Below are 25080 nucleotides of genomic sequence, written 5' to 3' on the forward strand. Positions count from 1 at the left end.
TGTGACAAAGACTAAGAATGAAAATGATGAATCACATCACAGGTCTGTGAGGAGGAAAAGAGTGTATAGTAGGGCAGATATGTAGCAAAAATTGGTCGAGATCCTCACATCCGGTGGAAAGTATGAAATTTTGCATATAGGGGTATTTTAGGGCGCTGATTTCAAAAATTGCCGGATCCAAGAGATCTGACCACGGGGTCGGCCGCCATATTGAATTCCAATATGGCCGCCATCACAAAACAAATTTAAAGATCTCTATCTTCAGTTCTGAATGACCTGTGGTATCAAAACTTGGTACACAAGAGCGTTTTGACATATTGAATTTGATGACAGATTAGTTTGAAATGTCTGACAAACATCTAATAGCCGCCATTTTGAATTCCAATATGGCCCCCTCGACGAAATGTTCAAAATTCCTATCTCGAGTTCTAAGTGGTGAATGGCGCTGAAATTAGGTGCAAACAAGTATATTAACATACTGAGTTTAAAAATTGACTAATGTGATGTGTCTGACAAACGCAATGCCCGCTATTTTGAATTCCAATATGGCTGTGAAGACAAACATCACGACTAACATTCACGGGCATGTCAAAAAGTGCAGCAAAAAGGAAGCAAAATGCACCTTTCACTGACGTCACAATGTAAATACAGCAGCGCGCACTCAATCAGTTACATACGCGCGCTCAATCAGGTAGCCTACTTTACAAACCCAAGATAGAGATTTTCAACACTCCAACATGGCAACTATGTAGGAAAATTAAAATTGGCTGCCGTGCAGCTTGTCAGACATATCAAATAAGTCTGTTATTGAAGTCATCATATCACCATGCTTTTATGTATCAAATTTCAACGGCTTATGTCATTCAGAACTGAAGATAGGGATCATTGACGGTGGCCATATTGGAATTCAAAATGGCGGCCGACCCCGTGGCCAGATCTCTTGGATCCGGCAATTTTTGAAATCAGCGCCCCAAAATACCCCTATGTGCAAAATTTCATACTTTCCGCCGGATTTTAGCATCTTTTTCACATATCTGCCCCACTAGTATGGTTATGATCATAACCAAATTCATTCAAACTAAATCATTCCATACTGAAACACTGACTTCAGTGAGATATGTCATCTTGGAAAAATAAAACGAGAATGAAACGTTTGAGTTTGAAACCAGTTGTATTGCCAGTATTTTGCGGCCAATAAGTGGCCACTGCCTGATCATTCATTTAATGCGTAAGGATACATGAATTATAAAGGTTTCAAAGAAACACATCGTTATGAAACTTACTCTGATGAAATTACTTTACAAAAATGCAAACTGGTGATTTGATGCATTATATAATGTTATAAACTCAAGCACACTGGAAGAAGGGGTCATTTTTTTTTTTTTTTTTTTTGGGGGGGGGGGGGCCTTATGAATAATATTATTCATTACAATACTGATGGGGATGTCAACTTATGCAGAATTTGTTTTATGAATGCTGGCACACAAGGAACAACACTAGGATTGTACTGAAATGCATTATATGTATCCTCTGCAATTCAGTGAAACCAATCGCTTTTAGTTTTGTTTATTTCTGTGTGTGTCCTTTTTTCTATGGCGCACCTTGTAGTTGGAAACGGGACTTCCCCCTTCCTGAGATGGCGCTGTCCACGAGATCTTGAAGGAAGACTTGGATGACATCTCCACTGCCGGTTTACCCGCCGGTGCGCCCGGGGTAGCTTTCTTGGCTGAAACGGTAAGTAAAATTGAAAGCTCATGATTCTGTACAGTATCTTCTGTACTAAAACAAAATTGACAAAACAAAGCAAAGACTAACACGTACATACACACACACACATCAAAACGAACGTATACACATACTACAAGAACATCGTGTGAAAGACAGTTGCTCAACTGAACTATACAGTATTACGCCTATAAATGAAACCAATTGCAAATTTTTAAGTGTTTTGCAGTTTGGTATATTTACAATACAGACGTACGTGATACTCAGATTGCACCCGTGTTTATGCTGCAAAGGGTCGTCATTCATCACAGGAACAATAGAGAGAATAACCATCTTGAATGATGGTCAATATCGTATAAGTGTAAGTACGTTACAACTGGTTTTTGATGGACGTTTTAGTATATAACAGGAAAAAGAAAGCTTGCAGTGCTGCACTTCTGGCAACACACATACGCATACACACACAGCGAGAGTTTTGCATGGTTAGGTATGAATCAGAGACACATACGCAGAAAAACTCGACTAAGTATTTACCATTGACATGAGATAGATAGATATAGATAGATATATAGATTGATTGATATATTATAGATTGATTGATATATTACAGATTGATTGATATATTATAGATAGATAGATAGATAGATAGATAGATAGATAGATAGATAGATAGATAGATAGATAGATAGATTGATACATTATAGATAGATAGATTGGTATATAAACAGATAGATAGAGAGATATATAAACAGATAGATAGATAGATAGATTATATAGACAGATAAATTGATAGATAGATAAACATACAGAATGATAGAAAGATAGACAGATATATATATAGATACTCGAGAGACGGAGCAACAGGCAGAATCAAAACAGAATCGTTTTGTTTATAGTGGATTTGTTTTGAAAGCAATATATCCTTACTTGTGATCTCCAATTTGCCGGATGTTGACACGGTTCCCGCCGGGTTGGTTGCCTGGCAACGGTACACACCGGAGTCCTCGGTGAACGCCTCGGAGATGGTCAGGCGGCACACGCCGTTCTCTTCCATGGAAGCGAAGACGAACTTGTCGGACTCGATGGGGGCCTCGTGGACGAACCACTGGACCGTGGGCATTGGGACGCCCTCTACCTGGCACTCCAAGACAACCTTGTCCTCTTCGGATGCTCGCTATCAGGAGGACAAGGAGTGGAATAAGCATTTTAGAAAATATTACATAACATTCTTGGTGTAAACGAGTACTCAAAGCTGGCTGGTACAAGTAATTCGGATCTATGTCCATCTTGGTCAAGCGCTTTTGAATCAATATCGCATTTATTTTCGAAATGTCCAGTTACTAGAACACGGCCTACATATCAGGGTTCAAGAGAGTACACTATGTAGTTCCATTGTATTGTACAGTATACAAATTTACGATATGATCGCGGTTTGTGATTCACATCTCTTTCTCTCTCTGTAAGCCTACCTAACAACCCCTTGATACTGACAAAACAATGCATCGATAGAGTAAAATAGAAATGATTTATTTCCCTTATTCTCATCCACTAGTAGCACAAGCATTAAGAAGAAAAAATAAGCCACTTTCGAGCCGCACACACTGCTTACATCTAACCGAGTGCTGGAATACTTTCTGAGCAGTATTCATTGCAAGACAATATCAAGTAGAGGGGTGAAGGTTGAGGTGTGAATTTTCTTCAATTTGTCTCCCTCTAACAAATGAAATTTGTAAGATAGCAACTGCTGAGCTATAATTTAACTGGTGGTTCCTCTTTCCGACATGTTTGTTAAATTACAGATCAGCAGTTGCGATCTTACAAATTTCATTTGTTAGAGGGAGACAAACTGAAGAAAATTCAAAACCTCAGTATTATTTTCATTAATAATGTAGTTGTAGCACCACAGTAGATAACTGTAGTCCTATAAAATTTGCAGTCGTATCAATCGACTTTCTTCTCATCGTCGGAGGTGATGACTTTTTCATCGAAAGAGATGGCGTCCATATTCAAGTGAATGAACAAACAAAATACTGGCAATCCGAATCAACGTTGACGCGAACGTTTTCTCTACAAACCTGGTCGGTGAGACTTGTGACAAACTTTGGCACGCTGCCCTCCTGCGAGTCGGTGTCGGATTCTGACCGGGCCGTGGTGGACTCACCACTGGAAGGTAGTGCGGTGAATTGACCGAGGAACGGAGAGATAGAAAACGAATGTAGCGAGTTACATTAGATTGGGGTCATCTTCTCGTTTGTTTGCATCAGGGCTGTTGAAATTCAACACATTTTTACTTCTTTGGTATAATGAGCTATGAAAGGGAATGGAAGCTAATGCAAACAGGAAGAACATATAAGTTCATTCATTTCTTTAAACCATTAATCATATCAATTAGTCTAAATACATTGGTCAAAATCATTGAAGTACCTACATTGTATACGCACTCAACGCGTACTCGCATTTAATCATTCGCATAGACACATGTACACATGCACAAGCATTCAATCGCATAAGAGGGTGGTGTAATAGTGCAATCAATTAATCTGAGCTGATGTTATCTACATCACTGAACTTGGAGAGGATTACAAGGAGACTGTAATCTTGAACCTGTTATGAACAGATTTGATATTCATCAACTTCTCCACCACTAATGCTACAGCTGTACTGATTACAAATTTAAGCTGTTCCTACGAATGAGGAAACTTAATTTTTCCTCCATTAGTGTAAGAGCTTTGGTGTAAACGTGATTAAATTTGGTGAAAGGTGAGAAGTTGGGTTTTGCGGAGTTACTGCGTCCATCTGTACAAGTGAACTAACCCGTCGACAGGTGCTGAACCAGCGGAGCCCTGAGGTGCGTCTGCAGCCGAAGGCTCGGCGGCATCTTCTGCCGGTGTGTCGGTGGGTTTGCTAGACTCCCGTGCGGCACTAATGTGCAAGAAGTGGCAAAAGGAAGATATGTGCAGTGGAGATTGACTACCTTGCTAGGTATAATATACAATATATAGTGAATAATAAAGCGTGTACTATTTGTATGATATTTTATATATCTCTTCCTATTGATGATTTTTCTCTCTTCCTCTTTTGTACATAAATACATAATTAGACAGAAATATATGCAGATACATAGATAGATAGATAGATAGATAGATAGATAGATAGATAGAGATAGATAGATAGACAGACAGACAGACAGAAAGATATAGATAGATAGATAGATAGATAGATAGATAGATAGATAGATAGATAGATAGATAGATAGATAAATAGATAAATGGATAGATAATTGGGTTGAAAGCTCATCGTGACGTTAGTTTGTGTGCATCTACAAACTTGTGAACAAGTGCTCGTGATACTGCTAAAAATTACGCAGGTGCAGTGATTTTCAGAACATGATTTGAAGAGACCGAGACCGTCTCCTTTAAAACATCACTGGCGATGATGAAAGGAATTTGAAACAATGTAATAGCATCCGATATGAGAGAACTACATTATATTTCTACACATGCCTGATATCATTCAGGTATGCATAGAGGCCACTGAAGGAATATTAACTTGCCGATAATACACAACGAAGGAATACGATAGCAAATCTGGAATATCATTCCCATCACCAATACTTACTAACTGGCAAAGCAATATAATTATGGTTATCACAACTGATATCGTGGATATGACAAGTGTGTTCGACTTCACTTTGGGGGGAAATCAATGACCAGGACTTTCATCCTCACCTGACGTCAGATGCAGTGATGCCCTTGCCATCACCGGCCCCGGGCAAGACGTCGAGCGTGAACTCGCACACGACCTCGCCCTCGGAGTTTCGCGCCATACAGGCGTAGGTGCCGGCGTCCGTGGAGAGGGTCGCAATGATCTCGAAGGTGTGCGTGAACTTGTCGCTGCGGATGGAGAAGCGACCGCCGTCGGTGAACGGGCGGCCATCCTTCGACCACGTCACTGATAACAGAAACGACATCGTGTAAAACGGCGGTGAAAAAGACACGTCATCAAGACATCCAGTGTGCAAAGTTTTGTTCAAACTTTACATCCTAGTGGTATACGTAAATTAGTTATGACTTCGTCGAGCGTAAGATTTTCGTCGTAAAATTGCAAGAAAAATTTTGGCAATACAGGGTCATTAAATTAATGTCAGCAGGTCCAATTGCAATCGACAGGTGCAGGAAATTAACTTCAAATGCTTCTGGCATGAATGATGCTTCGAAATCTTTTACTAGTATCACATGATTGTTTTCCATACAGTCATTGAACTGTAGTCAAGGGTGAAAGTACCGGTGAAAATATATAGCCCTATGCAACAAGGCAAGTTTCTTAACCTGTTCCCTACTGTATTCTGAAATCCCCATAGACATAATCCACGGGCCACCAGGTTCCCGTAGGGAACGGATTAATTCTGTATACCTTGAATTAAATTCAGTTGATCCCTTGGTGTCATATTTTGCAAACTCTGCATTGAGTCACCAATAACATTATGGCTCAACGCACTCGTGTCAAACACCGGTCTGTCGATCATAATACATTCAACTGCCGTTATAACGAAGTCCTCCGGATCGGCAGCTTTATTTCGGTATATCCACATTTCATTTTCGCAGAACAAACACTGTGTGTAATAATATTACAGATAAAAACTGAGAGACCCAAATGATTACTTTCGTTGTTACGACCTTTCATTATAGTCGTCTTCGTTATATCGGGAGTACGTTGTATTATTATAATAACAGTGCATTAAAGCAGCGGTCACGGCTCAGGTCAACTTACCGGAAGGTACAGGGTCACCGTCGACATCGCACGTGAAGCGGGCTGGGGCGCCCTCCTCGACCATCATCGACTGGGGCTCCTCGAAGAACTCGGGCGGGATGTGGTCCTCGTCGATGGTGGCGGTGCAAGGGATGTCGGTGCTGAAGCTGACGTCCATGCTCTGAGAGATGCTGATGCTGACACTCGGCTCCTCTGCAAACACGATCACGACAAGTCGTCACTTGATGACATACATACATCATCAAACTTTTGAATCTCTGGTTACTTGGTTTATAGTCACTTCAATGTGCAGATAACGGTCATTTCAGATCTTCTTTTAAAACTGACTTGTAACTGACGTATTTGAAAACCTTGATAGGACCTGGTCTTCATGAAAACTATTTGGTTAATTTGATTTTACTTCTGCATTCCTCTTTTATACAAGAATGTGACACTAAGTCAATTGAACAAAGTTATTAAGAAAATTTGAACAGAGGAAATTGTTGATTCAAAATATAAGCGATTAGGTGTCATTCTACGCATAAAAAAAGAATGTTATAAATATTCATGTATGAATCTATCGAAATGTGCAGGATTGGTTAATGTCTATTCTTTCCAACAAAATAACAAAGCCATACATATTGCACTATTACAACTACTTGATGATTCTCAACTGCTCTCCTAATTAAAAAACTAATCCATGTTTTGAAAAGTCTGTGGTACTGTGGTCATTCCAGACCATTGCTAACTGAAAATTGGTTCATTTTAAAGCCCTCCGCACACTATACGACTTCCGGTCGCACGACTAAAGCGACTTTGCATCTGAAATAAACGAGCGTGTTTATTCTTAGGCTATTGTGATTTATTTCGGATCCAAAGTCTGTCAGTCGTGCGACCGAAAGTTGCGTAGTGTGCGGCGGCGGACTTTTGCGCACCACGTTATAATACCAACCATAAAGTACTAACAAACATTCGCTGCTTCAACAAACGTAGTGCTTAGATTTATACAATGGGACGGAAAAAAAAAAACCGGCAAGAAAGAAGATTTAAGACGACATGTATGAAGTAGACGAACATGGTATTAATGTAACTTACCATTGACTGTTAGCATGGCGCTACATTCCGCCTCACCGAGATCGTTCAGGGCTTCGCAGGTGTACTTGCCGCTGTCTTCGGGGAAGATCTCCGCGATCTCGAGTTGGTAGATGTTGCCGCGGCTGACGTAGCGGAATTCTTTGCAGTCGACGATGTCCTGGCCGTTACGTAACCATCCAACGTCCATCGGACGAGCACCTATGTCATGATACAGTATAAGAGAGAAAAAAGAGGTTTAGCAGCTTTGACTCTAGTTTAGTTAGTTTATTCTCTTTTTATATCAATGTTAACGCAAAGCAGTCAGGCCACTCATACTCTTTCTTTCGAATTTCTTTCGTTTTACTAGCGTGCAATCGCTTACAAACAACACAACTATTCTGTCTCTTTCATAGCTGTATGTCTATTCAGCTAATCAGCAGTCAGGGAGACAGCCGATTTTTAGGGAATGGAGATATTCGCGAATAATCGGGAAAGTTGGACTTAATGAATTATTCATGACCCTTCCGCAGTCTCTGGCCGAAGTTCGACGCGTACAAAGTCAATGGCTATCACTGCATCGTTTTGACATGCATGTCTTTAAAAATTCACCTTAAAAAATCCTCATTTAATGTTGATATTGAAATTTCACCCAATGAAAGATGAATAAATAAAGTTTATCTCCTCCAAAAATCAATATTCACATATAGTGAGGAAAATTTGTAATTGAAGGATGAAAACGCGAATCCAAAGTGTATTTTTTGAATCTCCGTGTCATAGTTTCTTTCAAGGCGTTCCTATTTTGCAGCGATTATTCAACGAAACACAGGGACGGACTGTGTGTGTGTCTGCAATGCGCTATGCATGAACCGTGCGTACGTGAGCGCTGTTACCGCTGAGCTTCAACGTCTATGGGAATTGTGGTAGCCTGTCATGTTTTTGCCGATATTTCTATCAACAATTCAGTTATTTTTTCGTCAAATGATCAAGAGTTGGTGAGAACTGGTATTGTACTTAGATAGTCCGGTCCCCTAAACTCCTGGTTTGCCCGTATTTCTGTGGAATATCCGAATGAAAAGAGCAAGAGACGGAAGGAGGCTGGAAGGCACCGCCACCGTAGGTGTTCTGATAGGTTGCATGACGCTGGAGCTCTCGCACAGCCGTCGAACGTCAACTGCGGACCGCCGGAGCTCCGGGGTTCTTTCTTTTGCTACATGACCATCAGTGTCCTCATATACTTTCTTGCTCTCTTGCGATCATGCTCACTGGGTTAAAAGTTACAAGCCTCATGCAACCACAAGGTTACCTCATCTAATTTAGATCATCGCAACATCACACGTACACTATAACGGTAATGAACCAGGGAACTATGTTGCGACATCCACCCTCACTTTGTCTCTAGAAATGTTTGATCAACACGTCACAATTACATATGCTTTTAACTAAAATAGTTGGAATTGAAATAGAGTTAATAGATGATAATTACCTCTCACTATTAGTCTTGTCTTGTGAAGGTTTTTGTTGTTCTTCAAACTTGCATGTCTCTTCTTCGTGCTCTAACTTCGATCAAAACATAGGTCTGCACGACCATGCTCCGCCTTCCAACAACACAATGTCGATGTGCATGGTCAATTCACTTGCTGTTTTGTTTTGTTTTTTCTGCCATGGGGGTCGCGAAAGGTAAGTGATTGGGGATTTTGCTTATCAGCATCATCACTGATCACGGGTACGCAGCAACAGAACGATGGAGGAGAGAGGGGGAGAGAGAGGAGCGCTAAAAATAGCTACACACAACGATCCGTCCTCCAACTCGATGCGGATGACCCTCCGTGTGTGTACGCTCGCGTGTGTGTACATGTGTTTCTCTCTCTCCCTCTCGGTGAATTATTCTCATAGCGACTGGAAAAAGAACATTTGTAACGGTTCGCTCTGACCATATCGCGTCGCTCCGTTACGTAACATCTGCTCGCGGTTCAATGTTCCCTCTTTGGGGGGATTTCAATCTTCCCTCAAAATAGGTAGTCTCCCTGACTGATCAGTGATTTCATTAACGTCAAATCTACTTCAAGAGTGTGTGGTAGTTCACTGTCTTTGGATGAAAATGCAAAGTATATTACTAGTGTGTGCACATGAAAGAAAAGATCCAGTTATATAAGTGGATAGGAAAATGGAAATTACAAATTGATTTCTCTTCGTTTGAGTACAATTGCATAATAATAGCGACATAAAGAACAGCTTTTATTGAAATATTAAATATGTCTGAACCCTTTCTACGAAAGGAACTTTGGAAAGTGTGTACAATTCTAAGGGGTTTATAAGCCAATCGGCAATCAAAGCACACAACGGGTTAAGCTAGAATATAAACTAGAATATGGACACATTCTCTGTATGAAATATTGATGTAGCTCATGAGTGCCGGGGGGAGACAGAATACTGACCTGATATTTCGACCTCAAGTACGACCCTCTCTCCATCCCTGATGGACAGGTCCTGGAATTTCCTCAGGAAGGTCGGCGGTCCAACCTGCTCGGGCTCGTCGGGCGTGATTTCCTCCGGAGCTTCTTCTGCCGCAATAGGTTCAACGTCTGGGGCGCTCGGCGCGTATGTTCTAATGACGGGTTCGTCCTCCAGATCGTAGCGATCGTATTCGCGAGAGTATCGGTCCTCGACCTCGTAGCCGTGCACGTCATCGCGCAGCGAGTAGTAGTCCTCTTCGCTGCGATAGACGCGACGTGGTATCCTCGTCGGAACGGACACTGGGCGATCACGCACAGGCCTGTACGGCTCTGGCGTGTACCTGTACGGCTCTGGCGTGTACTTGTACGGCTCTGGCGTGTACCGTTCGGGTTGGTAGCGTGGTGGTCGTTCGATGTCACGTGTTGGTCGCTCGATGTCACGCGGCGACCAATCGCGATCGAGAGATGACCGATCACGATCGAGAGATGACCGATCTCGAGATATCGATGTGCTTGTGTATCGACTGCTGTATGAAGCTGGTGTTGGTAATGGCCGTCCCGAGCGAGTGTACGTTGCCGACGTGCGTGTTGTGTCAGCGAACCCGGATTCTCGAGCTGTCTTGCGAACCGATTCGTACTTATCCATGTACCGTCGTGGCCTATCGGAGCCTGCCTGATAGAAATCTACCCCTGTGTCCCCAACACCTCCTCGACTCGCAAGTCGCTTCGTTGTTGCGTAGCTGAGGTACGGCCCTGATGGTGACGAAGGCCTGTATGTCGATGGCGACGAAGGCCTGTACGTCGGGGATGACGGGCGATAGCCTCTGCTTGGTGACAACGAGCCGTAATACGAAGGTGATGACGGTCGATAGCTCTTCACGGGCGACGACGGCCTAGCCTGGTATCGACTTGGCGAACCGTACGCCGTGGGCGAGTATCCACGTGAGGGTGAGTACCGAGAAGAGGGCGAGGTGCCAGACGGTGACGAAGGGCTGTACGAGCGGGTGCGTGAGGGTGCGAGAACGTCGGTCTTGGGCGTGTAGTGATCTCTGTGCTTCCTGGTCGTGCGTGTAGACTCGTAGCTGTACGTGGTTGGTGACAGGCTGGATGGATCTCGAGCATGCCGAGATCGCCTGTGGTGAGGGCGAATCGCCTCACCTGTGGTGTCGATGTGACTCGGGCGCGGTGGTCTTGGCACTCGGCGAGACTTGCGACGACCACGACCGACACCTTCGCCTTCTCCTGCTGACTCGACGTCGGCTTCAACTACAATAGAGGGCGAGAAATGAATAGTAAAACTCAGTCTTCACAACTGAGAATATGCATGGACCGTAGACAACATCAACTACGTGCAATTCAAAATTATTTGTAATACAGTGGGAAGGAAATCTTGGAGTAAACTGACGAAGAGCCTCGTAGCGTCTTAATGTAGAAAAAAAGAAACTTTCATGAAGCCTTTCTCTGGACATGAAATCTTACTGAAGTTGCCAGGAATTTGAATATATAATTTGTCAGTGAGTCACCGATCTTTTATCTCAGCACAATAAAATCTGTTGACTGAAATAACACAGTACACTCCCGTTTTAATGAACACGGTTATCACGAAATTCCGGTTACAACGAAATGAAAATTTAGGTCGTAACATTATCGGCTCTGTGCTTTGTTATTGTTTATTTGTTCGGTTATAACGAAATTTTGATATAACCAAAGAAAACTGCTGGTCCCAAGGACTTCGTTATAACGAGAGTCCACTGCATGCTGCTCAACTACAGCATCGAGAACCCTTTGAAATGCCATACCTTCGATCACCTCCACGTCAGCTGAGCAGGTAGCTTTGCCGGCGGGTGAGGAAGCGACGGCCTGATATCGCCCGGCGTCCGTAGGCGTGACACCGTAGATGATCAGCGTCTGAAGCCCGTTGGGGAACTTCTCCACGTAGGTGTGGTCGGTGAGGTCGCTGATGCGGACGTTGTCCTTCATCCTGGGGTTGAGGAGAAGATGCATTTTCAAAGTTAATGGAAATCATAAAAAACTGCAATGATGATAACAATACAACAGCTTAAAGGTACAGTTTACCATTGGGAGCAGTGATTTTAAAAATGTTCGAGTTATCACGTTCGATGCATATGTGTAGGTCAGTTGTATCACAAAATAACCTACCATACAAAAATTTTGCGATAAAACTTAAAATACAAGGAGATATCACTATTTTTCTCACTAAACCGTAACTGCAGACGACTAAGTCTAGAAACACTGTTATTATAAATATTGTTCACATTTTGATTATTCAACAATATTTAACATTGATTATCGTGATTAAAAGTTTTACATAGGTTGTTTCTATCCCTAAGTCACATTTTAGAACTATTTTGAAGCACTAAAGTTGGGTTTTTGTTTACCACTACTGCTGCTGCTGCTGCTGCTACTACTAATACTACTGCTACTACTATTACTATTACTACTGCCATTATTATTATTGTTATTATTATCATTATTACTACTAACATTACTATTACATCTACTTCTACTGATAATGATAATGATAATGACATCGACAATATTATACAAATCTCAATAGCCATATCAATCTTTTTCTGAAGGAGGAAGAATAAGGATAATTCTTCCTCCGTTTAACTCCGCTACACCTTTCCACCTGTGGTAAGAGGGTTCACTCTAGTGCACAAACCAAGCTGGACTGGACAGATAAAAGGACTGATGGCATACCACGTGACTTTAGGCTCGGGCCATCCCATCACTTGCACCTCCAGGCGCACCTTTCGCCCTTCCTTGGCGCGCACACGTCGGAGAGGCTTGGCAAACGACGGCCGGATGTAGTCCTCGCTCTCATCCGCTGGTAGCCCTAGCACGGAACGAGCAAATTGGCAACATTACTTATAAAAATACTTATAAACAATATTAAGATACCGGAAATTGTATCCATTAGATGCAGAGAATCCAAGACTTCACATGGAATGATTAATTTTTAGAATCCTGACATACCAGTATGATTACTAAATAGCTTTAATCGACTACAATAACTTAATAAAACTTCACGATGACTGAAGCTGCACTAAAGTCGAAGGGGTTATCCATTTTATAATGCTTTTTGGTTATGGCAGCGGAAATGGTGATCTTTTTTTTTTTCTTATTTACCAAAGAATGTCGGCGTTGCTAGAAGAAAAGTACGGCCATTTTCCGTTGGAAATGAACTACCCGCTATTTGGTATTATACGAGATTATCTAATTATAAATCTGGGAAATTATATTCCTTTCTCTGGAAGTTGTCTCGTTCATTTATAACAACGATTGTTGTACATCCATTGACTGAATACGTACTGTCCTCGACCACCAGTTCGCAGGTCGATGTGGCATCACCCTCGTTGTTCGTGGCCGTGCAGGTGAACGTTCCAGTGTCCGCCTTCGACGCCCGGATTAACTCCACCATGGCCACGCCCCAGCGGTAGGTGATGAGGTAGTGCGTGCCGTCGTAGATGGGAACGCCATTCTTCGTCCACGTCACGCGCGGTTTGGGCGTGCCCTGGACGTTGCAGCTGATGCGCGCCGGCTCGCCGTCGTAGACGGTCTTGCGGCGGAGCGGAAGGCTGAAGAACGGCTTCTGCGTGAGGCGTCGGCTGGTGCGGTACGGCTCTTGAGGTGGGCGGGAAACAAGCCGCTCCTCATCACTGGACTCCCTGTGACGTCATAAATAGAATACAATTTACATGTAGGCACGTGTAGGAAAACAGAAGCTGATTTCTATGCGAATTACGTCCAAAAAAAAAACCTGTTATCATATTCAAAGATGACATTATTGACCATATCTCACAGAATTCCAAATTCAGCAATTATAGGCAAAAAAAAACAACAACAAACAAACCAAACACTGGTGATCATGTTGTCCGGTACGTTGAATGTACTACTTCGCATAACTTTAGATCTCTGCGTTTAAAATGATGGTTCATAATCCGCTGCGTTATGATTTTGATTAACCACTGTACCAGCAAGTGATTGATAAATTCGATATGTTTACTTTTATTAAAGTCACAGAATGATATGAACCGATAGTGATTTAAACAAATGCATTTCATACTTAAATTTGATCACTTGTTCTTTTTATTTTGAACAGGAAAAACGAGAACGAATTAAATGATATTTGTAATTTGTAATTCAACAGAGAAATATTAGTTTTAGATAAGTGCCAGTTACTTGACATCACTGGTACATCGGTGTGGTGTATTTAACACTGATATCAGAAGGCATGATTACACAAATGTAGCATGGTTTCACCTGAGTTCTATCAACATTGATGATAATCGTTGTAAATCAACTTAGGTGCAATAGACGTGTATGAGTTTATGAGCATGCTCCGAGGCGAGGCATGCGTTAATGTGGTGCATGCATTACATAGCTACTGTGACTAAGCGATGAGGAATCGCCTCAAGAAACTGGGGGGGGGGGGGGGGGGAGAGAACTGAGCGATGTGGGATCGATTCAAGGGACTTCTGACTAAACTATGTGGAATCGATTCTAGAAACTTTGTGATATGCCGATACACAGGTCATCTTGTAACGACTGTGAGAAGCTACGCGTGCATATGGGGACTGTAGTTCAAAGAGGACTGCATGTATTCGCCTACAGCATGACAGTAGAGTACGGGCATGCACTACAGGATACATCACTTGATTTTAAATTTGACTCATGATAAAGTGTGAAAAGTTTATCAGGGCAGAATGTTGGAGGATGTTTTCAGACAGTGGAGAGTAAAAATGTGCAGTTGGAATCGACAGGGTTCAACACGGAGAATAGTCCATCAGAGAGATGGAGATTCTTCCACGTCCCTGCTGTGAAAGAAAACTAAATTATCACCAAAAGACAAACGTTCTTGTAAATTTACATCCTCGTGAACGCATGTCAAGTATTGCGCTTTGAAAAAAAAAATGAAGTTAGACATTTGCTTTCTCATGTCGACTCGGACTGGCGTGGGATTTTTAGTGAACAAACCCACAGAATCTAGTGATGGATAATTGAACGACGAATGTTTATGCCACACCTAGTCAATAAGAACATTATTTCTCTTGGGTAACTTAATTTTCTGTCTAAAGAAGCCTAAACAGCAATTCATTCGTGTGCTCTTCCTGTTGTTGTTGTAGTTGTTTCTTACTTATTTGACAGGATGCACTGCCTAGATTGGGACACAGTCAAACTCTATACATATGATATAATGTAATTATCTCGGGGAATTTATATTAATTACACCCCAATAGATGGCTTAAAAGTGAGAAATTTGGACATCTTTCATACGACACCTTGGATAGCATGTCTGACCATCAAAATCCGACAGCGCTTGATAAAAGCGTTCTGTAAGCGATAAACGACGCCTGACGTAAATGCCTAAAGCATTTGCTACATGTGTGCTATGAGTCATTTTAATTTGCAATTTACGACCACCATAAAAGAAAATGCTTGAAAGAACACAGACCGTCAACACATTGATGACCCACAGATTGTGCCAGTTGCCTATTATGCACTCTGCGCAACAAACCATTAACACCGACTGTCTATCTATTGCCATATAAGAGCACGGGTGAGCTTGACCTGTGGTACGAAATGACCCTCTGTGGGACACTAATAGTGACCCCGTCGTTGGCTCAATGCAGGTCTGCTAACACCACGCCCTTCTCCTGTGGAGGCAAGAGCCCGCCGTGTATATAGACAATTTGATATGGCCGCATCGCTGCGAGATTTAGAATTATGGCTGCCTGTTTCTGTCCATTGAAATGCTTAATATTTTGTCATGCATTTTTTTTTTGTAAGTTAAGACAATGCGTTTCTTTTGGGATGTATCACAAAGTTATCGCGACTTTTTTTTTTCGAACCATTATTACACTGATACGTGGAATTATTGCAGTGCTATCATTATTCTTGGAAAGATGAAAAAAGATTTCGTCATTTTCTACCAAAGTGAAAGTCATTTTGTTAAATAAACATCAATCTATCAAATCAAGCAGTCTTTATGAAAACAGTAACAGAGTTACTTAAAATATGCAATAATTGCAGACGTCATCCACGGATTAAGTGATTTTGTTTTACCATTTCATAAATAATCTCATTTTGAAGAAAGGGAAGAGTAACTAAAGATTACGCTCACAAAATTGGGTAAATCCAAAGCGTAAAAGAAAGCAAACGCATGTCATAAATGGACCCATCTTAACCTATCATCGAATTGGCCACGGGCAAATCAGCCACTATCATCACAAATATTATTGTACAGAATGCCCTCTCTACAAATGCATAACTTCCCTAATTCGCAGCCTAGCAACTGGTCAACATATAAAGAAAACTGTGAAGAGAGTCCTCTGAACGAAGAGCCCCGCAGTCCTGCCAGATCTCTCTTTTTTTTCCGCTGGTGTGGCCATTTAACGTCGGCGCATTCGACATCTCACAGTGCGAATACCTCGCATGCCATCAGCTAAATTTAGCCCGCCGTCGGTTCTAGCAGACGACACCTCCATTTTGCCTACAAAGCGGAGAATAGGCCGAAGAGACAGGGAAGGAATGAGAAAGGAAGAGAGAGTGGAAATTGATAGTAACTGAACATTGGCGGGGAAATAACTTCCCCTTCGTCTGTCAAGAGGAGGAATTAGTTTTGGTGCCGAAGATTTTTGAGTAATTCCACACGCCCCGACCTCAAGGGAATCGATAAAAATTGTCTAGAATTCGCCTAGAGTCCATTTACGTTGAGGTCTTGTCGCGCGCATCAAAGGATTCTCCCGCCACCGCCCGCTAACTAGATGTATTGGCAATGGCCTCAGCTATGCAGTTATGTACACAGACAGTTTGTGGAGCTGTTCTTGTTTCTTCTTCCTTGTTGCCAAGCTTTTATTTGCTATGACGTCGTGTCTGGCGCAATGACGTAATACATAAAATCTCACCGACTGGGACTGCCGTTATTTTGAGTATCGAAAACACAAAATAGTGTTACTACTCCCATGTATTCATCTGCGTGAAAGGAGTAGAGAAACGCAGTACAAACATAGCGAACCTAAAAGATTTGATTACCTGAGATCTTCGGGTGTGCAATGCAATTTGGGAAATGCATATGGCAAATATTACAACTTGTCAGAATTCGAATTATTTCACTTTTGTCGCTCAGCAGCTCAGTATGAATGAATCGTTTTCGTGGTGTCAAAGTGTGTCATCGTCTGCATTTCACAGAGGGAGCGAATTAATGGTATACTCTGCATATGAGTTAATTTCCGCCTCCCCAAACATCGGCGCAACCCTACGAATTTGTGGTGTCCGTGGGCGAAAGGACAGGCGTGTTAAAAGTTACTGCATACCGATTGCATGAATCATAATACTGTATCTCACGGAGGGCGCTCTATTTAACTGTTGTAAGAATTGAAGAGTGCATAGTGTACGCACAATGAATGGGAAGGATGGGATGCGGTCTGGCGCTGGTTTGATGTGCATTACTCATACACTGGCATCCGGGACCTGACAAGGTCGCATTCCGATGGTGTATATGTATCACCGGGGGGCAAGGGGCGCAGGAAGAGGTGGATTTCTGAAGATGAACACATAGTGTTGTGTGCAAACTGTATAGGTCGTATAGCGATGCATGAGTGTGTGTGTGTGTGTGTGTGTGTGTGTGCCTATGTGTTTTTTGTAGCTTTTCCCGCCTGATGAAACGCTACCAATTGTAACGCGCTATGCCAATTGAATATAACAGGCATTACAGCTGCTTTAACTCGTTGCGGCAGATCGGAATGCTACATAACATTGGGCAAGGGGTCTACAGATTGTTTGAAAGAAAATGTACAGAGAAGAGAAATTTGAAACCTATCCTGTATTTTTGCAAAATAATACGCATGAACATTTTATGATGCAGACTCACTCATCTGAACGTATTTTAAATTGTTGAAGAATTGAGTACTTTTGCGCATTTTTAGCAAATATTTAAAACTTTACCTTTTCGAAGAATAATATTATCGACTAACTGATTAAAAAAATCCATTGTTGAAAAAAAAAATCACACGATAATCGTATCTTTGCTTCTACAAATAAACATAAATGTATCTTTTGTATTGTTCCATCCTACTAAGTACAGCTACGCGTGACCTATAAAGTCTTCAACGATCAAGGGACGTCGTCATACTAAGCGATGAGTCCACATCTACGCGAGATCGAGGGGCGGCTTGGCTTGCAGTCTGCGCCGAACTTCAAAGGGAAAAGCCGATGAAGGTGGAATTGAGAACGCAGGACACCTCTTCTACTCTTAATGACTTCGCCAGTCACTTTCGACACCTAGCTAATCCGTTTGCTTGTCGTCTCCATATCGTTCCCCTACAATGACGCCGTCATTTGAGGCAAGCCGGCGTGAAAACGTGACATGCTCGATTAACTCATCGCAAACTTTAGCGCGTGAACTCCTCTTCCCGCCCAAGTGTCCCATTACAATTTGTAATGTCTTCTTGTAAGCATGTTATGGAGCTCCATATCGTAACTACCATAAGACCTGGGGCAATGGAAGTATGAGTTTCAAAGTACAACAACTACGTTTAGTAACCTAGCGATCTTCTCATAATGTAAATCTTATAAGTAATCACTAACATTTTGCAAGATTGGACAAAGTTTTACAACTCTAGAAAAGATGTTTTATGTACCTTTATTATCTGCAAATCCCTGCATACTTTATGCTGTTATTCGAAGTTATTCTGACCCATAAGCAATAACGTATTGATAACCGGGTCGTGACTGTCGATATTATAGTTTCGTTGCTATGGTAACAAATGGATATCTACACTGCGCATATAAAATGCTACGTGTTTTTTCACTTGGCACCTCCATGTGAGGTATACTTTGCTTCTTTATTTTCTATTCATGTAGATATCTACTTCTTCGCCATCTCCCCTTCTTTTCCAATTTCATCCCCTCCTCATCTTCTTTCCTCTTCTGCTACTATCGTGAAGCATGATGGGACAGCCTGCTAAAGTTTGATTACTAAACACGATAGTGACATGAGGTGAACGATCATTGTGTAGCGTTATTCGCCCGTTTGAAAGCATGGGTGTCTCCGTCGGGTAAACGAGTTGTTGTACAAGACAACTTTGAGTAACCTGATAATTCCATTACCCTCTTCTCTGCTCCCTTAACAAGCCTCACCTCCTCTCAGAGCTAATTTGTCTGACATGATGTTTCACATTAGGGTAGCTTCATCATCAATTGTCCGCCTGCGTGCAAGCACACGTGAACATCAAATGTTTGCATTGTACATCGGAGGGAAGTCGAATGGATTGCTTGATGGCTCCAAATGATAGGTTTGACAGACGGCTGATATGTCAACTATTGATGATAGTTCACCTCGCCTGGGTCATTTATCTCTGGTCTTTTTGTCTCTTTCTCTATCTCCCTCTTCATCCATCATGTATCCAATTCTCTCAAACTGATTTATTCTTCAAGGCTCTTCCACCTCTACTTTTGTAATGTACTATAATATGGTGAATAGTTGTCGATTTCTATATTCTGATCTGTTAGCTAATGTATGGAATCAGCTGCATATCTCTGGTGAATTGTATGCAGCATTATGTCTCTTCTTTATGTAAGTTAACGATAATGTTTGCCGATGGACAATATGCTTTTTCTTCCCCTTCTCTTCCCACTATTTTTTTTCGTCTGTTACGTCATAACTTATAATTGTCCCCTTCTATCGGGGTGTTCACATCTTACCTAGATATTGTGATTTTCCTATCATTTCTAGAGATCAACAATAGAGTATACATCTTACGCATTCAGATATTCCTCTCCTCAGCCTTTCTTTTTAACATGACATTCACAGACAAAGGTTATAATGATAAACATGAACGATCAAGCCCCTCTCATGTACTTCAAACAGTAATTCATCTGTAACGTTTCCCAGATGCGCTAAGCATTGACCGAAACGGTGAAGGTTGATTTTGGATGCCATTACATGTCGGCCTTTAGCAAAGCTAACGATCGACATTGACATGAAGGGGGAAAATCACATCGTATTAGCACTGATACAGTGATCTAGATTAGATAATTGAACTAACACAGATGCTTGCTAGTCGGACAAGTGGAGGAGGGGGAGGGGATAATCTAGGAGGCATTTTAATGAGGAAGACATGTTTGCAAAGGCGATGTCACGTATTTTTCGATCGCATTTTTCTACACTTAAGTAGCCATATCATCTCTTGCAATTCGTTTGAATTTGTAAACTAGATCAGCAAGTATGCAATTATAACATGCTCCTGTTGCATGTTTGAATTCAATGCGAATAGCGCTGGTGTGTGTGTTTGGGGCGGGGGGGGGGGGTTGGGGTGGGGGCATGAATGCTGCCAGTTGTTCATGGGTAGGAGTTGTGAGATGACAGTAGTAGGGAGATTTATCTTGTTGATGACGGTTGTGGTTTGAGAGCAGAAGAGTCAATTCTGAATCAGGCAGACTACAACTTTTTTTTTAATGGACGTAATCAAATACAAATTAGATATTCACCTCAAGCGAACTTAAACATTCCATTGAAAGATTAACAAATAAGTGCAGAGTTATTTCAAGGATTACACTTCATTACGCAATTTATTAGCGCAATATAAGTAAATCTGATTAACTAACTATGACGAGATTTTGATCTTACTGAAAATGATTTGCAAATTCAAGGCATCGTCAGGAAATATCTGATGGTACCTGTGTTAAGCAATTTACCGGCGCAATTTAAGTTAACCCAATTTATTTTGCTATGAAGACATTTTGATCGCCTCGAGGATAAATTGTAAAGTCAAGGGGTGGTTAGCAAATATGTGACGGTATCAGTTTTTCGGCACGGATGACAGGTGAAAAAGATGGAGCGGGGAGGATGATAACAGGATGACAGATGAAAAATGCTGGAGTGGGGATGCAATCAGGGAGATGCGTGAACTTGAGCGATGACCCCTGATCCTTGAGCTATGCCGAGAATGTGGGATGAGCAGAGACGTAAACACTACATAGCATGCTGCTATCCCATATCATGGCAGATCGCTCGCTGCCTCCTCCCGGTACATTGGGTCGCATCAGATGTATCATGGGGGGAGCTTAAATAGGGAGATTAGCCTGGCCATGATATAGCAGGCAGGCGACCCCAGAGTTATTATTTATAGTTTCCATGTTATCTGAAGTTGAAGCCTATCAGTGACGAAGGTGGGGCAGACATTTGGAGCGTTATCGCTGTGGAGCCTTCATAAAATGTATCGTTCTTTATAAAGTGATGCTATAAATGAATTCGAACGAACATCCATCCTCACTGTCCGTGTTTATTTGAGGGGGAACTGGTCAGAAATATACCAGTCATGTAATTCAGCATTCTTTTTGTGAGTCAAAAGAAACGTGTGCTGCCATGAATTATGAGCGTAACTTTCCAATACTAATAATACTATTGGCATGCAAAAGGACTGTCATTTTTAGTCATGAATGTGATAATATTTCAAAAGAGTGGTGGTAACCAGTGAGAATTTCTGCTATGTATACGGTGCGTAAAACTATTCTAGAGCTTCAAAATACTCACCAACTATAGCGGCTTAGGTAATAGGGATAATAACGCAAGCTAGTCAATACAAACATAGACACAGTGTTATCAATTTATGATAGCCGGAATAAACACATATTAATCTCTTGGGGTGCCATCAGCATGGATCGTATTTCAAACACACAAATATATGATGATTAAGTCAGCAGATATACACACAATAAAACAAGCAATGAAGCAGATAATAAGATCGCTAAACATGCATATCGCCGTATACATGTACCACGTGTTGAGTGAAAGGTTAAGATGGGAGTGGTCGGGCAAGCAGCTGGGATTCACAGTGAACGAGATTGGCACGTGACTGGCACGTGACATGTCAACGATCACATGATACAGTAGCGTAGCCTATCAAGGTGAGTTTTGCTATCTGAATGACATTTATTTTACAGGGAGTGTAAAGATTAATAACATAATTGCACCTGCTTGATTATTTTTTTTTGTTCTTCAAGTCGATTAAACACTTCCTCTTTTTTTAAGACTCAAAATTGAAACTAAAAGAGATTTTTCATAAAAAAAACCCCAAGAAATTCTGATTTTGTAGTTTTCAGATTTTGTTCTTTTAGTATAGGCCTACGTCATGAAGGTGATATAACGTTCATGCAGCAAGCAAGTTCGTATTGATAGTCAAGTTAAGTGCAATATAGAACTGTGGTACACAATGATGAGATTACATCTTGGTACTAAGAAAACAGTTGAATTTCATTTCCAATTAGTGTTTCTGACTAAAAAAAAAAAGACCAGAAATTCGATATGTTTACAGATTCTCTTTTGTCTCATGTGGACATCAAATTACGTTTGGAAGGTTATGGTTAATGTCACAAGGTCAGGATTCAAAATACGTAAGGTGTGACGGTACATAGAGATACACACATGTACAGTTAATGTTAACTTTGAGGGGAAAGACGAAATTTTAAATACTTACAAAGATAGGGCGCCCTCACTGTCCACGGCAAGGCCTGCAATGGAAGAATAAGAAGACGGGTCGTAACGCTCAAAGTTTAGCTTGTGGTTTTTGCGATAGTTTGCTCGGATCTCTTTCAGGCGTTCGTCGAGATTCTCCAGGGTTTTTGCTGGCTTCTTCGACGTCGTCGCAGATCTTCTCGGTGTGGTGGGCGAGGAGGTGTTCGATGACCCTCTCCCCGAGAATCTGCTCATGTGCTTGGCATACGGGCCGGTGACCTCTAGCCCTTCGCGTCGAGCCCGATAAGCCCTGTACGGCGCCAAGGCCGAAGAATACACGCGTTCGCCGTCACTCTCGCTCTCGCTCTCCTGGCTACCGACGTCGTAATTGTACGTCGACGTGCGATAGGAAGGAGCAGTGCGTGATATGTCACTACTGCTGTACGAGCGATAGCCCATGCCACTGGTGTACGACGGCTTGGAAAGGTAGGAGGATTTGGGTTCGTCGCTCTGTGACCGATAAATCCGGGATGGTGACAGGGAGTCGACGCTGCCATAGCGACCAATGGAGGAGTACCCAGAGGAAGAGGAGCTGGAAGTGCTGGAGGGCTGGTAACGAGGTAGACTATCGTAAGACGAACTGAGCTTCTTGCTCAGCGGAGGAGGGAGATATTTCGACGCGAGATCATGACTGGTCCCTATGCTCCCCCTCCGTTGGTACTTGCTCTGATAGATACCTGTTGTGGGTACACTGGGAACACTTCTCGGTACGGTACTGGATCTCGTACTCTCATACTCTGGAGGTGGCTCGTAATCAGGGTTGTAACGACGTATCACAGTGTTTTTGGGTTCGTCGAGATCTCCCCGAGCTTTTCTCAGGTTGCGATCCTCTTTCCACTTGATTTGTTCATGCAACGCGGCTAAGAGGTCATTGACCCCGCGATCACTCACGGATTGCCCATCGTTATCGAACTCATATTCTTCGCTCTCCGAGTCGACCTCGATGTCGGGGATATCGAGGTAGAGATCGTAGAGATCGGTGTCTCGCTCTCGGTGGAGGTACGACCCCATCATGGTCTGGACAGTCGGACTCGTTCTCTGATACGAACCCCTTGATGCCGATGCTTGGTGAGTATCCATCGAGTGGTCCGCCCCACGATCGTCACCCTCCTCGTGCTGCTTGAGATCCTGCTCGCTCTCCTTCGTGTCTCTCTCGATCTCGCTGGCGAAGCTCTGCGGATCTTCATCCTCGGTAATGGGATCTGTCGTCTCCATTGTGATTTCATCATCGACAGACATCTCATGCTCGTTGGGGATGCTGTCAGCCCTGGCTGGCGACGGCACCATCCCCTCACCAGAGGATACACTTCCAGCGGGAGTTATCGTTCCTACATTTCCTTCATCACGATCTTGTGGCTCATCTCCTTCTTCTCTGATGCGCAGCTCCGTTTCGCCGATACCAGAAGAATGAAGGATATTATCATCATCTAACTTAAATTCTCCTATCTCTTCTTCTTCCAGGAAGTTGCCGCCATTTTGTACGGGTTGCCCTCCCTGGTCGCCATTCACAGCATCAGCCTGTACATCAGCCCCCTCCATGTTAAGCTATTTTCAACAATCCAAGGTCGCAAAAAATATTTACTCAAATATAATCAATCGCACCACAAATGCAATATATATACATTAGATACAGAGGAACATAAGAGGGTTGCAAATTAGGGTTACATTTACGCGAGAACTGTTGATATCGGGGTAATCCGTGGCATTCCACAGGCACGCTTAAAAGATATGGGTGAAATTCCTCATACTAATCCACACTGGTTGAATGCACGGCCGCGATGTGTATAATATCAATTGTAGCCAAGACATAACATAAAACACTTGTAACAAAAACGAAGGGGGTATGCACAGCAACGTCTAAATCTTCCACCACTGCAAATCCACAGATGAAGTTTCCTACAAGGAAGGAAAATGATTAGTTCCCAAAAACTACTGTTTTGAAGAATTTTGTCTACTAGGATTCTTCCGATGCAGGCCCGTTAGCCCACTCCGACCCAGCCGCACTCGCGCTACGGGTTGGCAGTAAGGCAGCACCGCGGAACGTCGGCGGTTCTCTCCTAAACCAAGTTTAGCCGTCTACGGACGATGTATGTAGTGATGGAGGCGAGCGCAGGGGCCAGGGTCGGGTGGCTGTACGTATGACTGTACCCGTCCAGCAACACACGTCACACTACACGGAGATCGTCCGCTGCTGAAAGACAATCGGATGACATAGCATTCATGCCTCCTGCTTGAAGCGATCCAACCCCCCTCCTCATGGGGGGAGCTGTCGGCGCGGATCCCCCCTCTTTCCCCCGAGGTCAGGGCAAGCAGCAGTCGAGTCACTCAAAATGTCAGAGCTGGAGATGCCTGTGTGACGGGCACCCTACCATGGCGTGCATTCAGCCCGAAAGACATGGGCGAGGGTCTGTGTGTGTTCGCGAGGCCAGCCGCAGCAAAACGCTGCCTTATTTGGTTCGTGCGATCGCTGCCCCTGCGAGAGCCTGGCGAACGTATCGACTGGGGGTGTCGTTACGGCTGCCCTGCACAGGGTGAAAC

General features: G+C 42.7%; 1 protein-coding gene across 1 annotated transcript in view; it reads right to left on the reverse strand.

Annotated features, from left to right (window-relative positions):
* LOC140245390 (uncharacterized) overlaps nucleotides 1-24330 on the reverse strand; it is a 29266-nt gene extending 4936 nt beyond the window's left edge. Inside the window, exons 1-12 of the mRNA XM_072324966.1 lie at nucleotides 22505-24330; nucleotides 13338-13693; nucleotides 12726-12861; nucleotides 11801-11982; nucleotides 9984-11267; nucleotides 7570-7767; nucleotides 6496-6687; nucleotides 5454-5676; nucleotides 4540-4647; nucleotides 3801-3888; nucleotides 2653-2899; nucleotides 1602-1726 (exon numbers count right to left, since the gene is read on the reverse strand). Of these exons, the coding sequence (XP_072181067.1) occupies nucleotides 1602-1726; nucleotides 2653-2899; nucleotides 3801-3888; nucleotides 4540-4647; nucleotides 5454-5676; nucleotides 6496-6687; nucleotides 7570-7767; nucleotides 9984-11267; nucleotides 11801-11982; nucleotides 12726-12861; nucleotides 13338-13693; nucleotides 22505-24081 (4716 nt within the window). The 5' untranslated portion in view covers nucleotides 24082-24330. The remainder of the gene's footprint in view (nucleotides 1-1601; nucleotides 1727-2652; nucleotides 2900-3800; nucleotides 3889-4539; nucleotides 4648-5453; nucleotides 5677-6495; nucleotides 6688-7569; nucleotides 7768-9983; nucleotides 11268-11800; nucleotides 11983-12725; nucleotides 12862-13337; nucleotides 13694-22504) is intronic.
* Between the last annotated feature and the right edge of the window lie 750 nt (nucleotides 24331-25080).

The sequence above is a fragment of the Diadema setosum genome, chromosome 22, assembly GCF_964275005.1.
Source record: "Diadema setosum chromosome 22, eeDiaSeto1, whole genome shotgun sequence".
Classification (NCBI taxonomy): domain Eukaryota; kingdom Metazoa; phylum Echinodermata; class Echinoidea; order Diadematoida; family Diadematidae; genus Diadema; species Diadema setosum.